Below are 18,933 nucleotides of genomic sequence, written 5' to 3'. Positions count from 1 at the left end.
AATTCAAATGTCCAATAAAAAAGGACTGGTTACATTAATGTATATCCATGCAGTGAAATTATCTGTAAATATGTTGTGGAACACCTGGAGGGCTCAGTTGGTGAAGCATGCAACTCTTGATCTTGGGGTTGTGGGTTTGAGCCCCAAATGGGGTATAGAGATTACTTCAGAAAATTAAATGTTGAAGAAAAAAACTATTTGGGCACAGATAAGGGAATGATGCATAGAAATAGATACATGAATGAGAAAAAACTGGTTTGATACATTTTTGTTTAGGGTCTTTCAGCTAAGTTAACAGAACCAGTACAAAATCATTTTTATTTGGCTATATGAGAGGACAAGTTAAAAATATTTTTGATTGTTAAGAACAACACACAAGTAATGAACAAATCGAAAAAAGTTAACTAATGCATTCCTCACTTTAAATATATATATACATTTACCTGATGATGATGACGAAGTTAGTGAAGCTGAAGAAGATGAATCAAGAGATGGTCCAAAAAGGGGATCCCAAGCAAGTAAATCACTGGTCCCTTTCCTACCATAACATTTTAAAAATAGATTTAATTAAGGAATATTTTATTGGTATAAAATCGAGTCACTTATTTTTATTTCATAGAATTGGAAAAGTTAAATATATATGATTTTGGCAATGAGAAAGAATGAAATATGGCCATTTGTAGGAAAGTGGATGGACCTCGAGGGTGTCATAGTAAGTGAAATAAGTCAGGCAGAGAAGCATAGACACCATATGTTTGCACTCATAGGTCTAACAGGAGAGCAGGAGAAACCTAATGGAGGACCACGGGGAGGGGAAGGGGGGAAAGAGCGTTGGGGAGAGAGAGGGAAGTAAAACCTGAGAGACTATTGAATACTGAAAACGAACTGAGGGTTGAAGGGGAAGGGGGAGGGGGAAAAGAGGTGGTGGTGATGGAGGAGGGCACTTGTGGGGAAGAGCACTGGGTGTTGTATGGAAACTAATTTGACAATAAACTACTTTAAAAAAAGATAAATAATAAATATATATGATTTTAAAAGCTGGACATTATAGTAGTGGAATACGTGAGGAACCTTAATCTGTTAACTGCTATAAGCAGAACCTCCAATACCAGGGTGGAGTAGAAAAGATAAATTCTCATCAATCACACCTTGTTATACTCCAGCAATCTTTGGGGTTTTAGGAACAGAAATCATTTCAGCTTTACAAGAAAAGCAGTAAAAGGGTCTAAATGAGCTAAGGACACAAAGGCACTTACATTAGTTCTACAGTAGTGTCCTAGCACCTTTCTTTAAGTGATATGAAATCAAGTACAAATTTTATAAGGACATACTTAAGTACTTTTTAAAAAATCTTTAGGGTTCCTGGGTTCAAACCCCACATCGGGCTCTGTGCTGACCGCTCAGAGCCTGGAGCCTGCTTCAGATTCTGTATCTCCCTGTCTCTCTGCTTCTCCCCCTCTCATGCTCACTGTTTCAAAAATAAAACATTAAAAAAAATTAAAAACCAAATCTTTAGGGGAGCCTGGGTGGCTTAGTCGGTTAAGCATCTGACTCTTGATTTTGGCTCAGGTCATGATCTCAAGGTTCGGTTCCTGAGTTCAAGCCCTGCACTAGGCCCAGTAAAATTTTCAAAGGCCTGATTATTACAGTAGATCATGCAAGGGCAGGAATTCTCCCTGGGCAATCCAGTGAAATGTTTGGGTCATTCAGGTCTTTTTATGAAAAGTAACCAAGACTACAGACAAAAGAGCACCAAAATTCAAGTTTCAAAACAGTCAACATGCTCTACTGACCCCATGAAATCCACTGGACAATTTTCACAATTCAACTTCCAGCTCTTTAATAAAAACTTTTAAATCAGTGTTTCTTTTTCATTTTAGTAATATACCTTTTAAGATGTCTAATCTCTAAAATCCTAAAGTACCTGAACTTTGCTACTACCTTTTTAAAAGTTTTTTCCAGCTTTACAGAGATATGACTGACAAGTAAAAATTATATAATTTGTTTTTAAAAATCCCATTAAAAGAGTATTTTAATGTATCAAACTGCCATTAATTTTTAATGCTATGTTCTTACATCTTAGAAAACAGGCTCATTACAATGCAAATGGCACAGTTATCCACACACACACACCTAGTATCTCAACATGTACCTACATGGAACCACACTACACCTTGTTATTTAAAACCTGGCTTTAAATCAAAACTGCATAAATTACTAAAACACTGAACTTTACCTTTAAAAATGATAAGTGCATACCACCACTGTGCTCAATTAATGCCTAACTTTAAAAGTATTAAATAAATTTAAACTCTCAATTTAATGAAGCCTACTTTTACTTATGCAAAAGAAAAAAATTAAAAATATATTCTTACAGAAATGAAAAAGAACACATGAAACACTGGCTTAAAGTTTTTTCCTTTTAAAAAAGAGCTAGAGCCCTCTCCTTGTTTAACTTGAGACTTCTCTTTGTTGAAGTTCATTAAAAGTGCAGTATATTTTATAGGGCAGCCAAAATTGAAGGAAAAAAATGAGAAAATCTCTATGAGAATAACTGAAATACAGACATATATGAACTTGGGACACTACCATTTATTTAGAAGTAGTGAAGCCACCAAGGCCAAATATAGTTGAATGGATTTTTTAAAAATTATAAAAAAATAGTGTCAAGTTAGAAATAATTAAAAACAAGCAGAAACCCCACAGAACATTTCACAGCTTAGAGGATGATAACACTGCACTCAAATTGAAAAAAAAGGACAAAAGAGTGATATTTAAACACATTAAAAAGGTAAGGATGAAGAGGTAGAGGGCATAGTTAAATTATTCTGCATGTCCATATAATGGAGACACAGGTCCTTGACCATCTGTCAAAACTCATACAAGACCAAGCGTGAATCCTAATGCAAACCACAGACTTGGGGTGACAATGTTAGTGTAGGCTTAAGACTCCTAAAAAATGTTTTACTCTAGTGGGGGATTATGATAATCTAGGAGGCTGGGTGTATGTGCAGGCAGAGGATATATATATATATGCAAAAACTCTGTATCCTCTTCTCAATTTTGCTATGAACCTAAAACTGCTCTAAACAATCTATTTAAAAATAAAAACTGTAAAACTTACTCATTAGATGCAGCACATGGCTTCAATTTTGTTAGCTCTTCACCTAATTAAAATAAAAATATGAAAAATTCATAATCTAATAAATTATTTAAATATAAGACACACTAACACATGACTATGAACAATTTAAAAACTGTGGAATTGATAACATAAATGAAATTTTTTTAATTATGAAGAAAAGGAAAATAAGCCTTTAACAAGTTTTCTAACATACTTAAGAATATCAAAATAATTTCTGCTATATTGTCATTTCTTTTAACATCTTTGGTAAGAAATTACTTAAGTCAACTAAATTATCATATCCATGAAAATGAAATTGCTGTTTAGATGAGAAAAATAAGGGCTAGAACTTTAAAAATTAGAACAAATGTTGAAATACAGAAGTATTACTCAAAACTAATAAGTGGTGAATCATGAAAGCAGTTTTTCAAGTTCTAAGACTATTATTATTTTATTAACCAAAAGTAGTAATTCTTGAAGGATACTGTGTCTTGAAAAATTAAAATTTTTATAGCAATCTAAAGCAACAGTCTTTATAAGATAGTCTGTTTTGCGACCTTTTTTATTAGCAATGTGAATCACTACATTAAGCAACTATTACACAAGGGAAGAGCATCAGTAATATGCAAAAGTCATGTTAGTTCAAAAGCAAATTTCCCTGCAACTTAATGTCTTGGATCACCCACATGTAGTTGATGAATGCAAAATGTATCAACCAAGGTAACTGCAGCAAACTACGAGGAATACCGCACTGTATATGATGCCCCTCATGCCACCTTGTCCCACTGGCTCAATCTGGCCCTCGGTGTGGCTTCAGAGTACTTACTGAGCTGTTCTCCTCCATGTTTCTGCAATTTGCCCCTATCTCCATAACTCCGTAAAAGTAGTCCACTTTTATCCTCATTTTCCTCATATCCTCTATCCTCAAGCTACTCACCGTTTGTCTTTTTTTATAAAATAAAATCCTACTTTTGGTTTCATATTATGCATTTAATAGGTCTCTTTCATTATGTTAGATTTTTTAATGAAGTTGATGTTCCGGTTTTTATTGATCATTGTGTGTATACCACAATGTTGCTACATAACTTTTGAGTAGGCTGCCTTAACTCTATTTTTCTCACCTTTGTTATTTTAATGCATGATTCTGCAGAAGATGTTAACAACCCCCCAAATTGTTTTAGTATAATTAAGTTACCATATTAAAAACCATGGGAGAGAAACTGCAATTGTGATAGGACTTAAAAATAAGTAAAGCTAAAGCTTACTCTTTCTCATAATGCCATCTGGCTCATGAGGCAGAGTTGTGCAGATTACATTCTCAAACAGAAGCTACTATTTGGGTTTGTTGATTTCTGAAAATGTTGTAGCCAATTATTAAATTTAAAGGCATGTATAAATGCTAAAAGCATTAATATACCTATGTTGTCTTCTGGTTAAAATAAGTATCCATCTAGTCTGTTGCTAAAAGTCATGATGAGAACAAACCACTTATTTCTATAACTATATATGTAAGGCTACAATAAACTTAGCACATTACCTGATAAATTTTAAAAGACATAAAACAACCAATTTAAATGTCAAACTTACTAGACGAATTTCGATTCATCTGCACCTAAAAGAGAAAAACAAAAACTAAAAGTTGTTAAATAATTTAATTTGGCAATGAAATACTTCATAAAAATTTTTTTTAATATATTTTTTAAATTTAAAGTAGACTTATGACCAATGCAGGGCTTGAACTCACAATGCAGAGCAAGAGTTGCATGCTCTGACTGACACAGCTAGGAGCCTACTTCATAAAATATTACTGGGAAGCTAATTTTAAGTTGTTTTTAGTATACCTGCTCAACTGTGAACCACATAAAAAGTTTTTTAATGCATTTTTTATAGTAAAAGAGAATACATGTATCTTTACATTCAAAAGTTCTAAAATATAAAAATGTTAGTACCTACAGCAAGATACTATGATCTGCAAATTTAAAGAACTTAACACAAGTATTCTGTGTTAAGTTCGAACATTAAAATGGTTTTTTTTAAAGTCAGTAGGTAAGAATATAAAATCTTGTACTTACTGGGCTGTGTCTCTGGTAGCACATGGAAAGAAAACGAAAGACATAGTATACATTTTAGAATTAAAAATATCTTATTTTCTTGGTCTCATACTTTGTCTATTCCTTTCTGAACCATACCTAAAATCTATACACCTTAAAACACATGCAGAACGTTGTTGCGTAGGAGACATGAGCTAGATAAGCAAATAGCCCAACAAAACATACTCAAAATATCCTCTTTTCAAACCCATCATTAACTAGTAAACTGTTCTCATTATTCTTTACTTTCTCAGTATGAAACTAGTATGTTCACTGTTTTTTTTTTTAAAATAGAAAAGTACAAAGAAGGAAATTTAAAACCATAAATGCTTTCACTAACCAGAGCAAGATGCTTAACATTTTGGTATATATTCTTCTAGGCTATTGTTTTATTTACATATATTTTTTAAATTAGTTGTGCTCTTACATCATAAAAATTTTTAATCATTTCGTAACTGCCTACTTCATATATATAAACCATAATTTGGGCATTAATCTTTAGGTTAAATAGCAATGGTAGAATAAAACTTCACTTCAGAAATCAGTCTTTTTGTTAGAAAAGAAAATTGAATTATTTTTTTTTTAATTTTTTACTTATTTTTGAGAGACAGAGAGAAACAGTATGAGTAGGGGAGGGTCAGAGAAAGAGGGTGATACAGAATCTGAAGCAGGCTCCAGGCTCTGAGCTAGCTGTCAGCACAGAGCCTGACGTGGGGCTTGAACCCACGAACTGTGAGATCATGACCGGAGCTTAAGCTGGGCGTCCAGCTTAACTGACTGAGCCACCCAGGTGCCCCAAGAAAATTAAATTCTAAAAGTGAATGACTGAGAGAAAAACACTTTTTCCCAAATACAGACTTCTTAAAATATATAATTATATAATAATATGAAATGGGTAACACTTTTTTATTCTCTATTATCAAGGACAACAGGTTTAATATCAATTATGATGAGCATGTAGAGAAAGACTAAATTGTCATTCTAAGACATGCTTTTTTCCCCCATAGTTTAACATTCATGAATTTAGAGCATGACATCAATGGAAAGATTAGTGATGATGATTTTTTTCTCCCCCAAAAGCTGTTAAAAATGGGATCTTAGAATTGAGGAATTAACCATTATCACTAAGAATTCTTATATTTTCCTTTTTTTATAAGAACTATGAGAAAACAGGGGCGCCTGGGTGGCTCAGTCGGTTAAGCCTCCGACTTCAGCTCAGGTCAGATCTCACGTTCGTGGGTTCGAACCCCGCATCAGGCTCTGTGCTGACAGCTAGCTCAGAGCCTGGAGCCTGCTTCCGGTTCTGTGTCTCCTTCTCTCTCTGCCCCTCCCCCTCTCATGCTCTGCCTCTCTATCAAAAATAAAATATTAAAAAAAATTTTTTTTAACTATGAGAAAACAAATGTTGCAGTTGCAAAAGCATGCAGACATGTAATTTAATGTTTAAATCCATTTTTATGGAATTCCTGTTCATATAATGTTCAAAAATATGGATGAAAAACTTATAGACTGGAAAAGAAAATAAATAGCAGAAATAGATTTTCTACATATTTGTTTCCTGGTAAAACTTTCAAAAGGAAAGAAAGCTAAGCCAAACTCAAGTTCATTTGCCTATATAAAAATTAGAAACTATATACCTCAATAAAACTGAAGAAAAACTATATTTCTTTATCCACAATGCTTAATTAACTATTGCTAAGTGATATTTCACTATTCCTAAAATTAAGCAGATGCAAGTAGATGAAGTTAAAAAAAATAAGGTTTCTATATGAAGAGTATGAACTTGCTTATTTTCTTACTTACAGATATTGCCGGGGACAGCGTGATATTTCCTATAGATACTTTTAATTCATCCAAGGAAGCCATTGTGTGATGTGAGTTATTTGGATGCATCGGTTTGATTTCTATCCGATATTTCTTTGGTTCTTCATCTTCAGAATCAGAATCACTAGATGAGTAGAAATGGTTCTCTTTGGTATGTGAATACCAGTTAAAGAATTTAGTTTTTAAGTGATCGTAATGCATAACCAGTTTTCACACATTTATAAAAAGGAATATAAAGCTTTATGGTAGACCTTAACAGAAACAGAACTCCTAACTCATTAGTATAAACATGTCAAATATGGAGTCACATTTTATTATAATTAAAAACTTGAAGTCTTTCTTAAACAATCATTTTGTTGTAACTGTCTACTTATATCCCAACAAAATCCACAGGAATATCCAAATGATGAAAGGATATCATTCTGATGTGCTTCTGGTTTTATACTATAACCTTCTTCATCTACATCAGGAATGTTCTATGGGAAAAAGAAAAACACTGTAATAATGGCTCCAACTACAAAAATACAAAAAATTAGCAAATAGCTTTAACTATCTTAAGGGGCTACATCCTTTATCAAACACCAACAGGCTCATACAATTATTAACTAGAAAAGTTATATCTTTTTGGTTAAGTTAGACTCAGATCACACTATATGCTTCAGAGGTCTGAAAGAGAAAAGCACTATAAAATGAAATAGGAGAAACACTTAAAAGGATGAGAAAAGGCAGTTGGGCAGGAACACCAACAGTTCTGTAGATAACGTATTTTGACCCAAATCTTCCGAGTGAAGAAATAAAAGCACAAGGCTGTTATGTATCTGAAAATGAGAGATGATAAAATTAGAGAGCTGACAATTTCAATAAATGGAAATATTTATCAAATACATAGAAAAACAGAAGTTAAAGATGACCAAGAAAATTAAATAATCTAAAATGACTAGAATAATCATCTTACCCATGAGACAGGCAAAATTTCAAAAGCTTGAAAATACATTCTTTTGACATAACTGTGGGAAAATGTACTCTTAGGCTTTGCTGGTATAAATAAAAAATAGTACAATCTCTACAAAAAGAAATTTAGCATTATCTAATAAAAGTATAACTCTTCCATCTAGGAATTCAATTTCTAAGAATTTACCCTGAAGATACACCTCCAACAATTTAAAAATACCTATGTAACATATGTAACAGATCAAAGATTATCTGTAACTCAAAATTGCTGGAGAGCATCTAAATGTCCATGCATAGTTGAATAAACTACAGTACACACAGAAAACAAAGTACTATACATCTACTTTTAAAAAATGAGAAGTTTCTATGAATTCATATGGAATGACTTCCAGGAAAAACTGCTAACTGAAAAAAGCATATCAAGGAACATATATATCTCTTAATAAGGGAAAATATAAAAACACAGAACTCTTTATGGGGGAATAAAAGCCAGTGGAAGGATCTATAAGAATATAATAAAGTTGGCTACCTACAAGGGAGGGGGATGAAGAGAAAAAGGAAGCAGGGACACTTCTCTAAGTATGCTATGTTAAGAGAATAATCCGATTTTCAAGAAAAACACATTAAAGGGGCGCCTGGGTGGCTCAGTCAGTTAAGCATCCGACTTCAGCTCAGGTCATGATCTCACGGTTCGTGGGTTCGAGCCCCGCATCGGGCTCTGTGCTGACAGGTAGCTCAGAGCCTGGAGCCTGTCTTCTGATTCTGTATCTCCCTCTCTCTCTGACCCTCCCCTGCTTGTGCTCTCACGGTCCCTCAAAAATAAATTAAAAACATTTAAAAAAATTAAAAAAAAAAAAGAAATACACATTAAAGAAGTTAGGGATGAAGGACCATCATGTATAAAATTTATACTAAAGTGGATCAAAAAAAGATTTATACACACATACATAAACACATATGTGTAGGGAGAATGTGAATAACTTCTAACTTAGAAGAAATAAACAAGAATAAAACAGTTCCCAAAAAATGTTTACATGAAAATAATAGATGGCCAAGAAATGCCAGTTGGAACTGGACAGCCAATATTCTTATACTGGTAAAGTTTACCAGTCTCCAAAGACATCCAGATGGTGAACAGACACATGAAAAAAATGCTCGGGGCGCCTGGGTGGCTCAGTCGGTTGACTTTAGTTCAGGTCATGATCTCACTGCTGTGGGTTCGAGCCCCACGTCAGGCTCTTTGCTGACAGCTAGCTCAGAGCCTGGAGCCTGTCTTCGGATTCTGTGTCTCCCTCTCTCTCTGCCCCTACCCTGTTCGTTCTCCGTCCCTCAATAATAAATAAATGTAAAAAATAAATTAAAAATAGAACTATCCTACAACCCAGAAATTGCAACACTAGGTATTTACCCAAGGGATACAGGTATGCTGTTTTGAAGAGGCACATGTACCTCAATGTGTAGAGCAGTGCTATCGACCACAGCCAAAGTATGGAAAGAGGCCACAAGTCCACTGACAGATGAATGGATAAAGAAGATGTGGTATATATTTACAATGGAATATTACTCAGCAATCAAAAAGAAAGAAATCTTGCCATTTGCAACTACATGGATGGAACTAGAGGGTATTATGCTAAGTGAAATTAGAGAAAGACAAATATCATACAAGGAATTTAAGATACAAAACAGATGAACATAAGGGAAGGGAAGCAAAAATAATATAAAAACAAGGAGGGGGACAAAACATAAGAGAGTGTTAAATACAGAGAACAAACAGGTTTGCTGAAGGGGATGTGGGAAGGGGGATGGGCTAAACAGGTATTTGGGCATTAAGGAATCTACTCCTGAAATCATTGTTGCACTATATGTTAACTAACTTGGGTGTAAATTAACAAAAAAAATTAAATGGTCCAAATTTAACAAAAGACAGATTGGTAGAATGGATTAAAAAACATGGCCAAACTATATGCTATCTTTAAGAAACTCACTTCATATATAACACCACAGGTGGCTTGAAAGTAAAAGAACAGAAAAATATACCATGTAAAAGTTAATTTAAACAAAAAGGGGGTGGGGTGGGGTAGACAGGCACCTGACTGGCTCGGTAGATTAAACATTCAACTCTTGGTTTTGGCTCATGTCACGATCTCACAGTTCATTAGTTCAAGCTGGGCTCTGAACTAAAAGTGTGGAGTCTGCTTGGGAGTTTCTCTCACCTCTCTTTCTGTCCCTCCCCCAGCTCATGTGCACTCTCTCTTAAAATATTAAGTAAACTTTTAAATAAATAAATAAATAAATAAGGGCAGAACGATTATCTTCTTGTTAGATGATAAAACAGATTTCAGAAAGAAAATTACCAGGATCAAAGAGGGATATTGTGTCCACAGAAAAACCTGTCCATGATTGTTCAAAGCACTTTTTTCTAATAGTGAAAAACTAGAAACAGCTAAAGGCCCTATGATAGGTGAATGGTTAAAACAAATTTTAGTCCATCTACCATGGAATATTACTATTCAACAAAAAGGAACACACTATTCATACATGCAATAACCTGGGTGAAACTCCAGAGAACTGTGCTGAATAAAAAAAAAAAATCTGAAGAGGTTATGGTAGGATTCCAACTTAAATGACATTCTTGAAATGACAGAATATAGAAATGGAGAAAAGATTATTGGTTGTCGGAGGCTAAGGAGAGTGGTGATGGAAGAGTGGCTGTAAAAGGGCAATCAACATAAGAGACCAAAAGACCCTTGTGGTCATGGGAATGTTCAGACTGTATTAGTGTCAACATCCCAGTAGCGATTCTATATTTCTGCACGAAGTTATGAGGAGAAAACTGGTGATAGGTACAGGGGGCTGCCTGTACTGTCTTTGCAACTTGTTGTAAATGAATTATTTCAAAATAAATTAGGATTCGCAGTATATTATGTATTCACTGCTGGAACTATTCATAGAAGCTTGGTATTAAGAAAAACTTAGACATTACCTGTTTATATCTTTGTTCATTCAATCAATTTCCATATTATGGCCCCACACTGTTGGGGCAAAGCATTAGACCAAAGCAATATGAAAAAAATAACAGATAACCCACTAATCTGAAAAGACAGGTTTATATAGTGGTGCTAGTGATTTAAAAACAATACACTGGAAATTAATTAGTTAATTAATTAATTGGAGGGGCACCAGGGTGGCTCAGCCAGCTAAGTATCCAACTCTTCATTTCCACTCAGGTCATGATCTCATGGGGTGGAGCCTTACATTGCAGCTCCCAGGTCAGAGTGCAGAGCCTGCTTGGGATTCTTGTCTCCTGTCTCTCTGCCCCCACACTTACTCTCTCCCTCTCAAAATAAACAAACAAACATTAAGAAATGGTTTAAAAAAAAAAACAGGTTGAAAAAAGAAAAACAAAACATATAGTCTCTCAAAATAATTTTTTAATTATACAAGGCTGTTTAAAAAGGAACAGAAATTAAATGATAAATTCCCTACCAAGACATGCAGACCACGGATGTTTTTTTAAGTAATTATTAAGAGTAGCCATAGGGCACCTGGCTGGCTCAGTCAGTAGGGTATGCAACTTCTGATCTCAGGATCATGAGTTCAAGCCCCATTATGGGCATAGAGCCTACTTACAAAAACAAAACAAAGACTAGCCATAAAAAAGTGACAAATAGGCCATAAATGAATAATAATAGGCTACAAATAAAACAACAACAAAAAAAAGCCTCTTCTCCCTGCTGACCACCACTGTAATGTTCTCCGAAAGTAACCACAATTAAGTGTCTGGCAACACAGTCTTTAAAAAACAAAGCAAAAAACGCCCAAAGATGTCTGTTCATTTATATTTTTAAAACAGCAATTACTTAAAAATCATACTTGATGCTTCTCTTTCCCTATCAGCAGGCACAACAACCTAATTCTATAACCTATGACTATTACAGTGAATGTTTAATAATTTATTTAACCAATCTCAATTTTGATAGATGTTTCCAGGTTTCTGTTAATATAAACAATGTTAGAATAAACATGTCTCTACTTCTCCCTCCCTTCCCCTCTACACAGTAGTCCCCCTTATCCATGGAGGATACGTTCCTACACCCCAGGGGATGCCTGAAACCAAGGATAGTAACAAACCCTTTACATACTATGTTTTTTCCTATACAAACATACCTATGAAAAGTTCAATTTATAAATTAGACACAATAAGATTTTTTAAGGCACAGTAACAGATTAGCAACAGTAATAATAATATAATAGAATTACAACATACTATAATAAAAGTTATGTGAACGTGCTCTCTCTCTCTCAAAACATCTTCTTTTACTGTATTCAACCTTCTTGTGATGATGTGACATAAGAAAATACCTACACAACAAGATGACATGAGGTGAATGATGTAGCGTCAGGCTACAAATGTCGTTCTAATAATATATCAGGAGGATCATCTGCTTCTGAACCACGACTGACCACAAGTAACTTAAACCATGGAAAGCTAAACAGCAGATGGGGGGGGGGGGGGCTATTACATGCATGCGTCTTGATCACATACGTATATAACCGTAACAGTAAACAGCAAGCAGCAGGACTGGGGAGTCAAAAAGAACATGCATTTCTTATTTGAGAAGATCCTGCCAAACTATCCACAAGACAGACTATACCACTTACATTCCTATTAATAATACAAGTAAACCAAAACTTTTGTCAGTGATAGGTAAATATAGGAAATTCATTCTAAGTTGCATCAGAATGAAACTACTATTCTGAGCAACATTTCTTATGGTTATTTACCACTTTCATTTCTTTTTATGAAAATAGCCTGTTTTTATCATAATGCCCCTTTCCTACTGGGATGCTTGCTCGCCTTTAATAATGATTTGTATAGAAATTTTATAAAGGAAAATAATTAACCCCTTGTTACGTGTCTTACAAACATAACTCCGCCAATTTACCTTTACTGATTTATATTCTTCTAAGATATTTTTGGTAATTAAAATTACAAAAATACTGTTTTGTTTTCTTTCAATACAAGTTTATCAATCATTTCCTTTACAACTTTAGACATATGCATCCTTTTTAAAAGCCCTTTTCTAATTCCAGACAAGTACTGAAAACAGTTCAAAACTGGTTAATATTGTCATTACATAATAGTATCAATAGCTGAGAGACTATTACAAAGGTTTAAGAGAGTATATATAAAACATGAAGTATTTAATTCATTGTTGTAATCATCAAATAAATCATCAAATAAAAGCTATACATAAATAATTCCAAAATGAAATGCATGATGAATACTAAAGTAAATGTCAAACACATCTGCTGACTTTTTCATTAATTAGTAAACCAAGAGTATCAAAACAGGTAACTGGTAAAGCAGATGCAACTCTAAAGCACCCTGATGATTTGAACCCTAGAGCACACTAAAAATCTATTTCTTTCTTTTCACCATACATTTATAACAAGCCGTAATTTTCTTATTTTAAAGCTGAAATATGAAGCAAAACCACTAATTTTATTTTAGTTAAGTTACATAAAACACAATGTTTCACAAAGTATCTTTATCTTGGTACATACACTATTTGCTGTAAAAGATCAAAATGTTTTTGGGCCAAAAAAAAAAAAAAAACCAAACCAGTGATTATGCAAGCAAGAACAATAAGCAAAGAAGACAGGCAGCTTGATCCTACTACACCTAGCAACATGACCACTATCTAATGAACAACTTGAAAAGTGTGTCTGTCTATACTCTACTTATACCATTTGGTTACTCCCAACTACATGAAGCTCTATTTAATGTCTTCTTGAATTACATATGAAGAAATATATTTAAATAAGAAATATAAACAAACTTTCTTCATAACAAAAAGCACAGAAGAGTACTGACCATGATTATTACTGTTCTGTTTTCTAAAATGATAATCTCTAAGCAAAACTCAAATACTTGAATAAAATTTTAATAATCAGTAATATATTTTTATTTTTAATGTTTGTTTAATTTTGAGAGAGCATGAGCAAGAGGGAAAGGGGCAGAGAGAGGGGGAGGGAGAGAGAGCATCTAAAGCAGTCTCTGCACTGACAGCAGAGAGCCCCATGTGGGGCTCAAACTCAAGAACCAAGAGATCGTGACCTGAGGCAAAGTCAGACACTTAACCAACTGAGCCACCCAGGTGTCCCAGGAATACATAATTAAGAGCATCATGTTTTAAAGTATGCAGATTTGAGATCTGGCATACTTCTCAAGAAAAAGCAATATGGTATGGTACCATTCAAATTTTAAAAGTAAAATGTCCACTTTTCAAAGGTAGGTAGAACTACCTTCTATTTAATATAAAAGCATCTAGTAATAGAAGGCCAAAATTTTATCTGTAATTTTAATAGTGAATTTACAATAAGCTGGTTAGTATTTTTCTTGGCAAGATTTGTGAACAACTCAACCCAAATATGCTGGGTATTTCCTAATGATAAAGATAATTTACATGGTTTACATCAAAGTAAAATCTACTTACAAGTGAATCTGCATCAGGGCATTCCCTATTAAAATAAACAAAATATTAGAAATATTCAATTATTAGAACTATCTGCTGATAATTATAGTATATTGAAAGTGTTTGCCTTGGTATTTAAATATAACTTTTATTTACACTTTACAAAAATATGGAGAAAAATTAAATCATGAAGATTAAAATATACTCAATAATTTTAAAATTAAAAAGAAAGCATTCCTATATCTGTAATACATGACAAAATGAAACACAGCTTACAATTATTTTGAAAACTTATACTTCACAAAAGAAAATTCTAAGAAGAAAGATTGACTTTTCTTAGAGTCCATATTTATATTAATTGGTAAATACTAGAAAATAATATTTTACAATATATTTTTGTTAAAATTTTAGTTTCATTTGATGTACTTTCTATAGCTAGCATATATACAAAACCCAAACCACTTTTCTCCATATATGTTAAATGAATAGTCGGACTTCCACTTGAAGTGGAACCAGATTTCTGGTTTACCAAGTTGCTAAAAACTGTTGATTTTATCATTTAACTGATAAATATTAACTTAGACATATATTAGCAAAAATGTATTTTATTTTTTTAATTGAGCAACAAGAATTTAAAGAGTATAAAATTAGAAAGTAAGAATAGTAAGAAAGCTCTCTTTACAGAAAGGGGGCATTCAAAAGTGAATGCTCCCCAAAACTATATTTTATACATAAAACTATAACATAAAGAAGATTGACTTATTCAATTAATCAAATAAAGACCTAAATATATAAAATGTAAGACACTGAGGCCATGAGAAATAAGGTTAGAAGAATTTCTGTGTACATATCCTAGAACAAATCCACAAAAATCAGAGTGCATATTTACAAGATATTTGGATTAGTTACATATTCTTTGGCTTTAGATAGTTAATGCATGCAATATCAGAATCTGCCACTTTAATAATAGACTAAAAATATACACATTAAGTATACCTTGAGAGCCCAATGGAGAATAATAAAAAATACTAAATTAATATACAGGATATGCAGGTCATCTCTGTCTACCCAAAGACTAAACACAAATCAGAAAAATCTACAGAGTAAAGAATTTTGTTAAAGGAAGATAGAATAGAATAGACTGAAATAATGAAAAAAGGAGATGACTACACTGCTCTTGATCCAAACTAAAGCACCAAAGTGGGTAAATGCAAGCCTCTTCCGTCTTTATAGCCATTTAAATGTCACTTAAGATTGCCACTTTTAAAAAAAGAGCTCCCTTATTACTGATATATCAGGAGTATTTATCAAAAATCCTATGCATACTCAGAGGAAATGTTCCAGAAGAGACAACATAATAATAAATACAATCCCTCCACAGAATCAAATCATTTAAGATGCTAAGCGCACTTCTACTTTCTTTTTTTTAAAGATAGAGTTTAAATATCAAAGTGTCCAAATTCCAGACAGTTTCTTCTCTGGCTTTAAGCCAGACCGGTGCAGTCTTTGTGGTAGAGCACTCATCTGTTTGCTCTCACAGTGGGCTGTAATGAGACCTGCAGATGCAGCCCCAGGAAGAGCAAGCTCTGAGTAGGACCCCTCTTCCACAATTACTGGCATTTCAAAAGCCCTCAGGCTGTAAGGAGCAGCATGCCAGGAGCCTCGGGCATTTCAAACAAAGTGGTTTCTAATATTTTTCCTGCCTGGAAGTGTTGAAAGAAGGCAATCATGATGCAGTTGTTTAAAGCACTGATTTTTTGCCCCAGGGCTATCAGTGGTCAAAAATATTCCCATACCCAAGTGGCCTAATGATGGTACTGGGAAATTACTGATCATGAAAAATAATTCTAAAAACATAGAACACACAAAAATATTATAAGCCCCTGAATTAACAGCTGTGAAAAACCACATATTATAAAAATATTTGAATTTAAGACCTTTACTCTTTATAATATACTAAGAAGCTGAAGTGGATATATTTCTAATTTCACTTACGAATCAACTATTTAGACTTCCTTAAGTATTTCCAATGTTGTAAAAAGTTTTGAATCCATCTCCTTAGGAAAATACTCCCTTTATAAATGCTGAAAAGACATTTGCAAATGAGATGGTAACCACAGATACAAATAACTGCAATCAGTCTTAATTTGTTAACCAAGTGAAACTAAACTTGGTGGGGTAGGGGTAGGGGGGAGAAACAGTCATTTAGAATGGCAGAAACTCTAAGAAAAACTCAGATAAAAAGAATTTAACTAGGTAAGAGGTAAGAACCCCCAAAGCACAGATTGTTCTCTTACACTGAAAACATGAGTGGCCATGAGAGCCCTGCTAATTGTGCTGGAGAAGCAGAGATTTAAAATAAATTTCAAGCCAGGGTTACTGGGTCAACAAATCATTTAAGACTGAACTAGCGTCTAGTCAAGCTATACAGGTTGCATAATTACAGAAACAAAGATTCCTTTAATTCCAGTTTGTCTCTGAAAATCACAGCTCTTAAAAGATTCTCAACCCCAGGTGTATATTAGGAATGACAGAGGCTGCTTAAAAGCAAACCAAACAAAAGGAAATTTATGCTGCACTGCACACCCTGAGAATCTGGTTTAAATTGGTCTGGGGTGGGGCCTGGCACAGATGTATTTATTTTAATTTTCCACATACTTCTTATGTGTAGCCAAAACAGAAAATTTCACTTACCCAATACTTGTTGAATTTATTATATGCTAATTATATATTCTTTGTATACTAACTTAATTTTTTAAAAAGGTCAATCAGATTTATACTCCATCCTCCACTGAAAACTCATGATGCAGCATAAATGTTTAAAACATTTTGTTTTAATGTTTAAATGTTTAAAACATTTAGAACATTTTGTTCTTCCCCATTTCCTGTTTATGTGTGCACATATCACTATGATCCTATAAGTTTAGAGTTGTCCAGAAGGATTTTCATCAAATTGTTGACCATAAGTTTTTTTTCTTAGGCACTAAGATTTAGAAGAATTTTTAGTTTCCTCTGCACTTTTGTTTTTTAAAATATGCATGTATTATTTTGTAAAAAGCATGTCTTTAAAGTTTCAATTTCAAAACATATAAGCCTTCATCTTAAGATTTTAAAATAGTAAGAAATCTAATACTAACTAACCCCAGAGCAGGTGGCAAATGTATTAAGAAAAGTATATTTTTTACACCTTAGACATACATATGTTGAGTTATTTCTGAAGGAATTTTTTCTTCTCAGATTCAAAACAACAGTCTTAATTACTTAATAACAAAGGATTTTGACAATATTTAATATACTTACACAGACTCTGCATCCTTTTCCTTTTTAATTATTCCTGGCAAACCAAAAGTCTTTCTTTTCCTTGGTTTTATACCTTAAAATAAATGTATATTGTTATAGAAACATAACTGTTGATGATAAATATATTAAACTTAAGAATACACCTTGTATTTTGACACATAATTTGCTAATGTCAATATGAAATTTGGATGAAAGAAATAAAAGTATCAATTGGTAAACCATAATGTTTAAATGAGAATCATACTCTGTTTAGATTTTTCTTATGTTAATTTAATAAAGCCTATTATGCATCTAAAGGTAAACAGTCACTTGATCAATAAAATTCTCTTTTCTTCTAAGTCTCCCCTAAATTATCTCAGACAAAATAAGCATTTGGAGAAGCTTAAAACTTCAAAAAAAAAGAACATTATTCACTGTATTAGATTTTGTTATAAATCCAAGTCAAATCATGTTTCCTGTCTGGAAGATCACAAAATACGAATGTGGTGTTTTAAATAAAAAGATGACACAACAGATCCATTAACAGTAAGTACGAGAAGCTTATGGCATTCTTTTGCCCACATATTATCTTTAATATACATAATGCTATAAATTGACTTTACCATAAGTAATAAACAAGTATCATTTTTATTTTGCCTAATATGGCAGTTCTTCCTCTTCTTCCTTTGTGACAAATTATGTTTTAGAAATCAGTCATACTATTAATTGTTGCTGGAACTCAGCACAAAGTTTAGCTGCTTACTTGGACAGCTACAGAGCATAGCTAAGATAACCTCTCACCGCATAGATGAGGAAACTCAAGGGTATTTTTTGGTTTTATTTTTTTTAACTCAGTGTTATCCAACTACTAAATACTACAGCCATGATTAGGAACTAGCTGTTTTAGAACAAGGTACTTGCTCCCATGTAAAACTAAACCATACATTTGTTAGCATGTTATATCAAGTACATTTTTTTCAGGGCACCTGGGTGGCTCAGTCAGTTAAGAATCCGGCTTCGGCTCAGGTCATGATCTCACGGTTTGTGGGTTTGAGCCCCATGTCAGGCTCTGTGCTGACAGCTAGCTCAGAGCCTGGAGCCTCTTCAGATTCTGTATCTCCCTCTCTCTGACCCTCCCCTGCTTACACTGTCTCTCTCTGACTCTCAAAAATAAATAAAAAACATT

The 18,933-nt window shown here is 33.4% G+C and overlaps 1 protein-coding gene across 1 annotated transcript in view; it reads right to left on the bottom strand.

Moving 5' to 3' along the window:
- The window catches only part of FCHO2 (FCH domain only 2), a 122,862-nt gene that overhangs the window by 31,605 nt on the left and 72,324 nt on the right, over window positions 1–18,933 (bottom strand). Inside the window, exons 10-17 of the mRNA XM_029942424.1 lie at window positions 17,769–17,841; window positions 14,490–14,514; window positions 7,457–7,514; window positions 7,018–7,193; window positions 5,197–5,208; window positions 4,712–4,736; window positions 3,125–3,167; window positions 444–538 (exon numbers count right to left, since the gene is read on the bottom strand). Coding sequence (XP_029798284.1) covers window positions 444–538; window positions 3,125–3,167; window positions 4,712–4,736; window positions 5,197–5,208; window positions 7,018–7,193; window positions 7,457–7,514; window positions 14,490–14,514; window positions 17,769–17,841 — 507 coding nt within the window. The remainder of the gene's footprint in view (window positions 1–443; window positions 539–3,124; window positions 3,168–4,711; window positions 4,737–5,196; window positions 5,209–7,017; window positions 7,194–7,456; window positions 7,515–14,489; window positions 14,515–17,768; window positions 17,842–18,933) is intronic.

Source organism: Suricata suricatta, chromosome 6, assembly GCF_006229205.1.
Source record: "Suricata suricatta isolate VVHF042 chromosome 6, meerkat_22Aug2017_6uvM2_HiC, whole genome shotgun sequence".
Lineage (NCBI taxonomy): Eukaryota > Metazoa > Chordata > Mammalia > Carnivora > Herpestidae > Suricata > Suricata suricatta.
The sequence above is the reverse complement of the archived record's forward strand: the minus strand, read 5'-3'. Positions and strand labels throughout refer to the sequence as shown.